At 37.9% G+C, this 12996-nt stretch overlaps 1 protein-coding gene across 1 annotated transcript in view; it reads right to left on the bottom strand.

Annotated features, from left to right (window-relative positions):
• The window catches only part of IPO7 (importin 7), a 51874-nt gene that overhangs the window by 25155 nt on the left and 13723 nt on the right, over positions 1-12996 (bottom strand). The window contains 3 exon segments of the mRNA XM_021001915.2: positions 985-1143; positions 2144-2297; positions 4004-4085. Coding sequence (XP_020857574.2) covers positions 985-1143; positions 2144-2297; positions 4004-4085 — 395 coding nt within the window.

Below are 12996 nucleotides of genomic sequence, written 5' to 3'. Positions count from 1 at the left end.
CTACAAACATAATGATTATTCCCACTGCCATACAACTATTAATTTCTCCTGCCAGGCAGTGCCTATTGCTCTTATTCCTCTAAATATCAAATATTAGTCCCCTTTCAATCAATCAATAATTTACTGAACATCTCTCTTTGGAGGCTATTTTTATTTGAGTCTTTCATCCAACACTGGTATATGCCTTCTCTCAACTCTTATCACACTTAAGAGTTGAACTTCATGCCACAAATTGAATTTATTAAATTCCCGTTATGTGCTAGGCACTGGAGACACAAAAGCAGAAGTGAACATTCTTATGTATGAATCTAGACAGAAAAAAATACCGGGATGGGAACAGCCTTAGCAGCTTGGAGGTAGGTAGAGGGGGGCTTGTTTGTGGAGAAGATGGCTACTGAGTTGAGCAAGTCTTAAAGGAAATCAAGGATTCTAAGAGGTGATGCAGAGAAGGCAGGGTAGGTCAGCAGCAGGGACAGCCAAGGCAAAGGCAGGGACCCAGGAAATAAAGTATCACGGGAGGAACAGTAAGAAAGCTGGTGAACTGAATAATATAGGAAAAGGAGGAACAGATTATGTCATAGGTGGAAAAGAAGTAATGCCAAAGACAAACAAAATGGTTATAGGTTCAAGTTTAGTTACTAAGGAAAGGGTAAGAATCAGGAGCTGTGAGTTACAGGATTACAAATGGAAAATGTGAAATCACAGGGACAGCTAGGTGGCGCAGTTGGACAGGGCTCCGGTCTTGGAGTCAGGAAGGACCTGAGTTCAAATCCAGGCTCAGACACCTGACACTAGCTGTGTGACTATGGGCAAGTCACTTAACCCCGAATGCCTTAAAAAAAAAAAAAAACAAAGAAAAACCCACAAAATTCTGTGCTTAAAAAAAAAATGCTATTAAGGCTTACATATCCCCTTTGAATTTCCTTATCTAGATACAGATTTTCTCCAAGTATATAACCCACAACTTGAGAATGACATACTTACTCATAGTTTTTCACAAGCTGATACAGGCACAGAAGGATTCCGAGCCAGCAAGCACTGTTATCAGACTGGAGATAAAAACCAATTTTGTCTACAACTGCAGTCCAGCGGCTTGGGTAATCATGTTTGATTATGTGATGAATACACGTAGTAAGCTGTACCCTGAAAGTCAAATAAGACACATAAGTAGGGAAAAATGCTACAAAGACTGCATTATACAATTATTACACATTTTATTAATCCGACTTATATGTAATTTCAAATTATGATTTAGTCTTGAGGGATGCAGATCCTGTGGGTAACTGAAACAGTCAACCAAAGCTCATTTCCTTTTATGAGTCAGCAGACAGAGACAGGGCCAAGGACAGTCACAATCTTGGGCCACCAAGGAATAGCTGTCTGACTCCAGTTACTTCTACTCTTGGAATCCCTTTCCTCACCTATAAAATTGTTTACTTCATAGCGATGTTGTGATGTCTGAAAGTACATGTAGGACCTTGAGACATGCAAAGATGGAAAAGGCTGAATCCCTTCAAAGCTAGTACTGAGGGAAAGAGACACTTAGAATATGATTAAGGGCAAAAGAAAAGTAAGAAGTAGCATTAGGATTCTTAAGTGGAATGCACAAGGAAAAGATAATCATCATAAAAATTTAAGGTGTTCTCATTATCGAACCTGTGATATTGGGTTTCCTAGTTGTGCTTAAGTCTTAAGTGTCTGAGAAGGATCATCCCAGGATAGTACACACTTCCTCTGTACTTTTACAATCAGGAAGTTGTCACTAAACAATTAACTGACACCATGAGAATCTGTTTGGCTCGACCCTGCCTATGTTACAAGGGTTTTGCAGTGTTTTCTTTCCAACGGAGGCAGTGCAGGTAAACAGATACTTGTTAACTTCCTTAATAATTCCTTAGAATGATCCCCGCCAAACCCACTTAATGCCTAACATTATAGATGAGAAAATGAGCATACACAGAATTCCTCGGTAAGAATGATTTAACAGATATATTTGCCGCATAGTAAAAGAACTATTACTGCACTGGTTTCTAGGGTCTCTGCTACTTCAATGTCAAAATATGTGAGGGTTTTGGTTTTTTTTAAAGGCCAAGACAGAGCAAATATGATGTTACTGAAACAATGAATAACATTTTAAAAATACCTGATGAGTTCAGGAGAGTGAATGATAGCTTCTACAATGTTTTCGCGGATACAATGTCGATCTTCCTCAGGAATTGTATATGGAGGTATTTCCCCTGGTGTGGCGTCCCTATCAGGCCAATACTGAGTTATCATATTTTTCAAATAGATAACACCTGAAAAACATCAGGACAGTTGGACAAAAGGATAGTTATGTACATGAATAGCCCCTTTACGTCTTGTTTGTATCTCAACGAAGAACCTACAGAAGTGCTTTCGGACTACCTCTGATTCTTTTAAGAACAAAAAAGCCTTATTATAATACCACTATTTCAAAAGTTGACTAAGTACAATTCAGATATTGGCTTCTGCTATATTGACAGTATAGCCTAAAGAAAATGCTATGAATGCGTAATTCTTAAGGAGATCAAGATTTCAAGGTATAGAAAAAACAAATTATTTCTCCTTACCAAGGGCAAATGGCAATTTGCAAGATTGCTCTAAATTATAGGTAATTTGTTAAATAAGGTGTTCTTCAATGCTTTCAGCATAACGCAGTACCAAATAACTATCATTTCACATGCCATAGTGCTTTGATAATCCAGATTAGGTATTATTTCACTCAACCCATAATGCTTTACAATCCCAAGTACAATCTTGGTTCAAACTTCACTTAGAATACCAAAAGATTCAAGGGTAGTTTTCACTATTCCTATATTACAGACCACGCCTTCTTGTTAGCAGTTAGAATGCTGAAGTTGCCTGTCTGCTAGTTACCAAACTTAACTGAAAATGATGACATGGCAGAACATATAGACTTAGAGGCGCTCTTTAGATATGCAAAAAAGACCTTTATTGCAAATGCAAAAAAGAATCAGATACTGATTACTGAAAAGCACTAGTTCTATGATTTATAATTTATTAATATGTTTATGCAGGGGCCTGACTCATTTCAAAATAGATTCAAAACCCAAAACATCTTCTGACTCTTCTAATGATAAGTGATACAACTGGAGCTAATTATTGCTACTTTCCTTCTATTTGCAACTCAAGCACTACGCATATTTTAATAAATCGTCAAAAAGAACAGACAAGGTGCTCTGGTGTTCTCCACCTAAAACTAATTTTCCAACATAAATTGATTCAGTTTTGCTGCAAGTGTAGTTTCAAGTCTCTGAAATTCAGTCACATCTTCTGAAGAGCCAGGGTAATCCTTGCTTTCATCATAAATTGTGACCTACATTCCATTGCTTCAGACTTGAAATGACCCTTATTAGTCATCCAAAAGAATAAATAACAGTAACGTGACAAAGTCCACAAGCAGCACTAATACTCTGCTAAGAATGCTAAGCTCCAATCCTTTACATTATAAGAAAATGTACTTCTCCCACTCTAAACTGTTCTCATCTGTAAAATAAAGTTGAGAATAAAAATGGGTAAAACAACAGCAAACTCTATACTCAGAGCTCCACAAACACTTTTCAACAATAAGTAGTCTAGTCCTTAAACCTTGGGTGTTCAAATTAATCATCCTTCACAGGCTACAATCAAGAACAAAAACTTACATAAAGGAAGAGACTCTTTGGGCACATCTTTCTAACTATATTAATACATTCCAAGCTCGCATTTACTAAGAAGTAATGTTTTAATTTTCTCAAATTTTATACCATTTTCTCTAGCCATAAACTGAGGCATTTAAGTTGAGGTGACGTTCTTCCTACTGGGCCCCTAATAACATAGGCATTCATGACCCAGGATATTGGACCTTAGCCCAATAGGCAGAAAACTCACTAAATGACATGCCATTGGATAAGTCAATTCAATTGTGAACATTTAAAATAACATTTGCACATTCAAAAGAGAAAAGTCTCTGCAAACTTGCCTGCCTGTCTCACTGGTAAATCCAGCTGCTCGGACATGGTGATTTGTAGCAGAGTTGAAACAAAGTTCACGGACTTGTGGGCCTACAAAGCAAAGGAGATGATGACATTTTTAAAGCTTCTACAACTAAGATTTAAGTCTACTACCAAATAAATGTTAAGGAACACCAATTAAATACCTCTTAGCCTTAAAAAATCTGCACCCCACTTTCCAGACTGTTGGAAAAGAACACTCCTCTCCCTCTCCCAACATCACTCTATACGACAAATTGGGCTGTTGTGCTCATTGCCTCCTAAACACACCTCACATACTGCTACCTTCATGACTTACTCATACCATTGGCCCCATCAAAAATGGATCTCACTAACCTCTGCATGGCTTGTTTCAGGGCCTAGCTTAAAAACCACAACCCCTTGGTGCAGTGGATAGAGCGCCGACCCTGAAGTCAGGAGGACCTGAGTTCAAATCTGGCCTCAGACCAAACATTTGACACTTACTGGCTGTGTGACCGACCGTGGGCATGTCACTTAACCCCAATTGCCTTAAAAAAAAAAACACACCCCACAAAACCTTAGAACCTTCCCTGATGAACCCATCCAGGTATGATCTCTCCCTTCTCTGGCACTTCTATACTACTTACGCGTGGCCAAGTCTTACATTGCTAAACTGAGATCCCAGAAAGGAACTGCTCATCTCTCACATACCACTGTACAGGTAATTTACAGTTTGTATTGAAAGTTGTACCAAAAGCAGTTACACAAGCAATCAATCACTTTCTAGATATTAAATTTTGATACATTTAGCAGCCATTAAAAAGGATATGGAAAATGTTAGGAATGGTCTGAAAGTTATTACGCACCCTTTTGATCTATCTGGACATCCCCTGCTACTAGGCAAAAAGCCAGAGAAGATTGGAAGAATGATTATGTACATAATTAATTATGTAACTAATAAATAGTTAACCCTTTTTTAGTGGCAAAGAATTGGAAACAAAGTAGATGCCCTTCAGCTGAAGAAGAGCTAAACAAATTGTGGTACATAAATGTGACAAAATATGGCACTGATGTAAGAAATATGAAGAACACAGGGATGCGAGGGAAGATTGAATTGATGCAGAGCAAGGAAAAGTATGTGACTAAATCAACGTAAATATAAAGAAGAATGACAAAAACCTAAGACTGATGTGAAATTACACTAAACTGGGCCCCCAAAAAGAGCAGTAAGAAGGTCCCCTCCCTCCTTTCTTTGCAGAGGTGATAAGATTTGGGGAGTGGAACACAATCAGTGGATTTTGTTGATATGTTGGTTATTTTTGCAGATCTATTTTTCCTTCATCCTCTGTCACTGCATGGATGGTTTTCTAGGAAGAAAAGACTGGGAAATGAAGGTGATGTAAAATACCAACAACAGCTAAAATTTAAATAGTTCTCACTATTTGCCAGACACTGTGTTATGTGTTAAGTGCTTTTACAAATATTATTTTATGATGAGGGGAATAGTTTTAGAAAACTTGACAAAACTTATACAACTGATACAAAGTGAAGTTAAACAGAATCAAGAGAACATTATAAACAGTAACAGCAATACTGTAGAATGATCAACTATGAAAAACAGCTACTCTGACCAAGACAATGATCCAAGATAATTCCAAAGAACACATGATGAAAAAAACAATCCACTTCCAGAGAACTGATGAAATGAGTGCAAACTGAAGCATAATTTTCACTTTTTCTTGCTTTTTTTTTTTTGCAACATGGCTAATATAGAAATGTTTTCTATGATTTCACATATATAGTTGATATAGCTTGCCTTCTCAGTGAGGGAGAGGGGCTAGAGAGAGAATTTAGAACTCAATTTTTAAAAATCAATGTTAAAAAATTATTTAATTTCATCTTCACATCAACCTTTGGAGGCAAGTGCTGTCATTATCACCCCCATCTTACAGATAAGGAAGTCAAAGCAAATGTGTTAAATGACTTGTACGGGGTCACAGAGTCAAGTAACATCTGATGCTAGATTTGAATTCAGATTTCCACATACACCAACAAAACATATCAAGGATACAAATTATTATGTAACTCCTAGACTTTTGTTGGAAGTAGGGATAGAGATTGTGCTCTCACTGGTACAGAAAACTACTTCTACCAAGGCAAGTCAGTACATTTTCTATAATTTTTAGTCTCTGTACTGAGAAGTTAATTGACTTTTTTTTTTAATTTTTTAGGCAATTGGGGTTAAGTGACTTGCCCAGAGTCACAAAGCTAGCAGGCGTCAAGTGTTTGGTCTGAGGCCGCATTTAAACTCAGGTCCTCCTCACTTCAGGGTCAGTGCTCTATCCACTGCGCCACCTAGCAGCCCCTAAATGACTTTTTCTCAGGGAAACCCAGTCACTGTCAGTCCGTTCTATCCAACCACCAGAATGCCCCTTGTGTTTTGTTGGTAATACTGTACACTTCAAATACATGGAGGAAATCATAATGGAATAATCACCATAAATATGGACCGGAAGAACTTACAGCCCAAATATCAACAGGGCCTTTACTGAACAGGGTCAGAGGGCTTTATCCACCTAGGTAAGGCAGTAGAGTGCTGAGCTTCACCCCCAGGTCTTCACAGGCTCCTCACCTGGAAACATATCAGCATCTTTTCCTCCTGGCAAGGTCCAGAGCCTCCATGAGAGCAGGAGCCCAGGTGAGCCATCCCTCACTCCCCTGTCCCAGCTCTGCTTCTGACTTTCCGACAACTGTCCCCATGAACGTATCTTCCCACTCCACTCTCCCAACTCTGTTTTTTCAGCTCCCTTGGGTTTTGTTTGCCTCCATTAGAGTGTAAGTTCCTTGAGAGAAGGGATCTTTTGTTTTTTCTTATATTCTTTTCATTTCTCCATATTTAGCACAGTGCCAGGCATATAGTAATTACTTCATAAATGAATAAAGCACTTATTAAGCACTTACTACATGCAAAGCATGCATACAAACAGAAAAGACAGTCCCTACTGTCAAACAGCTCTTCTTTGCCTTTTTTTTTTTTTGGTGAGGCAATTGGGGTTAAGTGACTTGCCCAGGGTCACACAGCTGGTACATGTCAAGTGTCTGAGGCCAGATTTGAAAGGGAGCTCTTCTAGTAAGGGAGACAACACATATATGAAAGGTTACAGCTGCAAGTCAAGAAGAGAAAGTCCCATGGTCCTTAGGGTGTATCTGCCAAGCAGATGGGAATCTCTTCTTTAATGTCCTTTCCACAGATAACATGTATCAATTTCTGACACTGAACCATTTGACAATGGGTTAGAAGCACTGCCTTTCCAAATGTTCTTGAGTTAAGGGTCAGCTCTGTCTTCATGGGTTCTGAGGGGAGATGGTGATCAAATTTAACTGATGTCTGCTGCCTCCTAACTCTCCCCTTGGGTACCTTACGGCAGTTGGGAAGGATGGCTGGAAAGGCTGAGCTGGAAACATAAATACTTACTGCCTTCTCTTGCTATAAAATTAGTATAATTACCATCCCTTGTCAATACACAAAAATGCTTTATAACTGTAACATACTATATAAATGAAAAAGATTTGTGAAAATGAGCATTCACTCCCCCCACCTTCCCACCCTTATTCCAGTAGCAATGAAAGGCACAGGCGGTTTAAGAAACACACATAAGAGTTTGGCATAGGGGCAAGCTAGATGGTACAGTGGATAGAGCTTTGGCCTTGGAGTCAGGAGGACCTGAGTTCAAATCCAGCCTCAGACACTTGACACTTACTAGCTATGTGACCCTGGGCAAGTCACTTAACCCCACTGCCTAGCCCCTGCCCCCACAAAAAAAAAAAAAACAAACTTTGGCATAATAGGTACTTAATAATTACTGACTGACCTAATCGAGTCCTGGCTCTGAAATTCACTTTATAACCAAAGGAAAATTACTTCTCTGTACTTTACCTTCTTCATCTATAAAACTGGGATAATATTGATAGCATGGTTATAACAAAACAAAGCTTTATGCCTCCATCACTCAGCAGACAGATAAAGATGATCAAAAAGGAAAATAACTGCTGGGAGAACTATGAACTGGTTCAACCCTTCTGGAACACAGTTTGGAACTCTGTGTGTGTACACACACACACACACACACACTCGTAAGGTATAAAATCCAAAGAGATCAAAGACACAGGAAAGGGGTCCTCTGCAAAAATATTTATAGAAGCACTTGTTTTAACAAAAAAATTGACAAGTGGTTGCCCATCAATTAGGGATTGACTGAACAAATCATAAAATACAAATTACACTAGAATCTCCTTATTTTAAGAAATGATGAAAGGCATGGATTCAGAGAAATCTGGAAAGGCACATGAATGATGAAAAACTAAGTGAGCGAGCAAAACCAGGAGAGCAATTCATGCAAGGACTACAATAATGAAAACAACTTTGAAAGAAAAGCACAACACATATGAACTGATGTAGAATGAAGAAAAAAAATCAGAAAAAAAACCATACAATGTAAACAGAAAAAAACAATAAAAACTTGAATGCTCTATAATTATAATATAAAAAATATGGGGTAGCTAAGTGGCACAGTAGATAGAACTTCAGCCCAGGAGTCTGGGGAGCCTGAGTTCAAATGTGACCTCAGACACTTAATGGCTGTCTTGAGCCTGGGCAAGTCACTTAACCCTGACTGCCTTCCAAAAAAAGGGGAAAAAAGAGATTCCTTTTAAAAAGCATTAAATTGAGGCTCAGGAGTTGTATCACTTGGCTAGTCATACACTGATAAGTGAGAGATGGGCAGCACTGAATCCAAATTATCTGAGTTGGGAGAAAAGGTTTTTCTCCTTAGGCAGAAAGGATTGTTTTTAATACATTAAGATGAGAAAATACACTTGATCCATCTTCCTGTATTAGTAGGGTTATTAGGGGTAGGGTTGATCAGGAAGAACCTGATCAAATGATAAATAAACAATTAGAAAATCTGTGCACGAAAATATTCAAAAAGTTCTGATAAATTTCTACGTGTGACCTACATATCACAACTTTAAATCATATTGTATCTTACAAAGCCCACTATTTGGGGCAGTGGGGTTTTAGGTAAATATACTTTAGACAACAGGTCTCCTGCAATCTAAAAATTTCTCTTTCAAACTTGCTCATTAATTCTTGAAATCTTTGTAACAGAAAACAATTAGAAAGAAGGCTTAAAATGTAAATGTCCTTGACAAAAAGTGAGGTGCCTAGGCAATTCACATAAAATGGGCTGATTCTTTCCTAAATAATGTTTTGATAGCAGGAAGAAGGAAGTTCCTGACATTGAAGTAAATAATACATAGATATGAAATAAGCTTTTGGTAACCCTAACTTTCAAATTTCCTCTATGACTAAGCCCCATTACACCCCCCAAAAAAGGAATGTGTTTTCTTTTTTAAAAAGATAAATCATTAATAATAAATCCTCCTAATTGCTGATTCGAATGAGGTCTTGTGCCTCACTGTATATAGAATGCCATAAACTTTGGATAATAAAATTAGATACACCATAGGAGAAACTAAGAAAATCTTAAAAGAGCTTTTACATATTTCTAACACCAGCTTACAAGCTTTATTTTAAACAAAAGTATTTTAGTTAATTGTTCTATGATCACTGTGGCTGTTTTGGAAATACAAATTAACAAGAGTCTTTCTCCAGCTAACTGGGACAGATTAAAACCCACTGGCAAATGCCAGATTCACTGAAGGTTAGAGTCCCGGCTTGGGGATGATTCTGCATTAAAGTTGCAGTACTGGCATAGTTCTTAGTTGGATCTGTGTGAACTGAATGCTATTTTTAGAAAAGCAGAGATAGGAAATTGTTGGTCTCTTTACAGCCTAGTGATGAATTTCAACCTATACATAAAGGCAATTGAGACTTCCATACATTCAAATGGAATTGCCAATTTAAAAAGAAAAAAAAATTTCAAGAGACCTGTATGCTTATGAATAATCTACATTGATGCCATCTTTAGATATCCAGATGAATGAAATCAAATGAAATGAAAAATGTTAATGGTTCATCCTCTAAGGGTTCAGTAATAAGAGAATAATGTAAATAGGCAAACTTTTGTTTAACTCCCCCTGCTATTAAAATCTTATTATAGATTACCAATATCAAGATTCCCTTTCTGGAAAATCTGAAAATAAAAGAGATAAACACAAGTTGTCCTAGACAACTCACTCAGTCCAATGGGGATACTGGTCTTATGTCTTAGTTTCCAAATCATCCATCACACTGAATTCTCCTTAATGTCACTATTTCCATTATTCAAACAAAAATAAGCCTACATATGAGGGTACTTAAAAAATTAAATAGCAAAACTCAGAGATTAATAAACTGCTTCCTTTATTAGGCATTTTTATGAAAGTTCTTCTAAGTAGGCAAATTTCATATGGACATGGTTAGTGTCCTCAGGAGGAAGTCACTGGGAGCCAGACATCATGGTAGCTATGAGTGAGGGAAGTCCTAATGGCAGTATGCCATAGCAGCTGGTCTAAGACTAGATTCAGTATACCCTACCAAATATGGCACTGAATAAACTCCTGCTCCCCCTTTAAACTGGCTCCTAACTACAAGTCCAGAGAGGAAAGCAAAGGTAAGGCATACTTGAGCAAGGTACTTAACAGAGAACATAGATTTTAGAATTGTGATCATCCAGTTAAACTCTTTTCTTGTTACATTCTATTGTAACCACTTACCAATAAACCAGCTGCCCCTTCCTATCAGCTTGGAGTAAGGAGAAAATCCAAGGAAGAAATGCATTTTGATGACTTAAGTATGTCTTTCAGTTCCAGTCTCTGGCCTCCAAATTAACTACAAAGATTTTTAATTTACATAAGCTCTCCTCATCATTTAAACTACTCTAACTCCATTTCAAAAGCTGAGCTCCAACTCAGTGACAATTGCTCTTAGCCTCCACTTCTCCCATTCATCACACTACTTACCATTATAACACACGCAACGTCTCAAGTCTATTAGCTTTATATGACTCACCTAATTCTAAGTCAGTCATTTCAACATTTTGGACCTTTGGCTCCACCAATCCCTGGGTCAGCTGTCATTTATCTTCACCAATTCTGCTCCCAGGTGTCTGAGAACTTCTGGAACATGTCACAAATTCATGCTATATTTAAAATCATTTAAACGCCTTACACCCCAGCCACTCCATAAAGGTTTCCACAGTCAAGGCCCCAAATCCTCTATCTATCCCTCAGAAAACACCTTACCTTTTTTAAGCACCTCAAAATTTCTTTATTCCCTTCCAAGGCTAAGCCCTCCAGATGCGCTCATGAACCTCCCCCCATTCTTACATTTACTCAGCTTCTACCCACAAAAACATTAAGATTTCTCCCATTAAGCTAGTCTAAAGTGACTAAGGTGTTGACACCTTTTGACCCAGAGTTCCCAACACCAGACACAACACAGGGGGAAAAAATTATAAGAAGGCCATATCCACACTCAAATACTTACTGCAGCACTTTTTGCAGTAGCAAAGAATTGGAAGTAAAGTAAATCCCTACTGACTAGCCAATGGGTAAACAAACTGTGGTGCATAAATATATCAAAATTTTATTGTGTTGTAACAAATGATGAATGTGGTGAATATAGAGAAGCATGGGAAGACTTGTACAAAATGGTGCAAAGAGATCAGAACCAGGAAAATACATGCAATAAATATCTAAACAGAATGCTGTGAAATTATAATAACCAAACTTGGCCCCAAAGAAGAGACATAAGAACAAAAATGAGGTTCAATGAGAAGCTCCAGGGGTGGTCAATGGTTGAATGCTCTCTAGGTGTCTTATTTCATTCCAATATGTTGGTTAGTTTTGCTTAACACCTCCCCCGCCCCGGTTTTTTTTTTTATAAAGGTTGGCTAAGGGGGGGGTAAATAGGAATGTGCTGGAATATAGTCATATAAATACTGGTCATGTAAAAATATATATATATATCACGTAAAAAAAAAACAAGGGGCAGCTAGGTGGAGCAGTGGATAGAGCACCAGCCCTGGATTCCGGAGGACCTGAGTTCAAATCTGCCCTCAGACACATAACACTTACTAGCTGTGTGACCCTGGGCAAGTCATTTAACACCAATGCCTAGTCAAAAACAAAAACAAACAAAAAACAAAAAAAAACCCCAAAACAATGAGGGGCAGCTAGGTAGTACAGTGGATAGAGCACTGGCACTGAAATCTGAAAGACCTGAGTTCAAATCCAGCCTCAGACACTTACTAGCTGTGCGACCCTGGGCAAGTCAATTAACTGCAAATGCCTTTTAAAAAAAGAAAAAGAAAATTCCTTTAAATTGCTAGCTGTATTTCTTCTTTATACCTCCTAAAAATGGAAAATACACACAGCCCCCCTCCCAAGGTTCAGTCACTATTTTCCCCTATTCTCATAGCTTCAACTAATAGTTAAGGGTAATTCCATAGTCACCTCTCTCAAGCAACCACATCTAACACTCAACCTGTCTTTCCCCCTAAACAAGCTTCCCAACTGAATTATCTCTATTTCTGCCAACAGTATTCTCCCAGGCATAAAACTAAAGGGTCATTTTTTCACTCCTTCCCTCCTCCTACATCTATCAACAGCAACAAACATGTATTATTATTAAATATCTACTATAAATATTAAATTAATTAAATTGCACACACACTGAAAGGGATGAATGAATGAGCATTTATTAAGGGCTTACTACATGTAAAACACAGTAGTAACATGCTGAGAATACAAACAGCAAAGTAAAAGTCAGTAAGCCCTCAAGGATCTTATTATGTTCTAATGGGGGAGACAACTTGTATAAAAGGTTTTAGCTCCACTCAGATGGAAAGGTCCCATAAGCAAAACAGAGGAGGGTAAAACATCGTTAATAAAGGAGGATTTCTCTTGGTAATCAGCTGCTCATGTTGAATCATTTCACAATACCAAGGACTTTGGTGGCAAGAAATTTCTTTTCTGGGTCTCCATAATCTTGGGCTTA

The sequence above is a fragment of the Phascolarctos cinereus genome, unplaced genomic scaffold (genome assembly GCF_003287225.1).
Source record: "Phascolarctos cinereus isolate Bilbo 61053 unplaced genomic scaffold, phaCin_HiC Scaffold_9;HRSCAF=440, whole genome shotgun sequence".
Classification (NCBI taxonomy): Eukaryota; Metazoa; Chordata; class Mammalia; order Diprotodontia; family Phascolarctidae; genus Phascolarctos; species Phascolarctos cinereus.
Note: the sequence above shows the minus strand (reverse complement) of the source record. Positions and strands in the feature narration are given on the sequence as shown.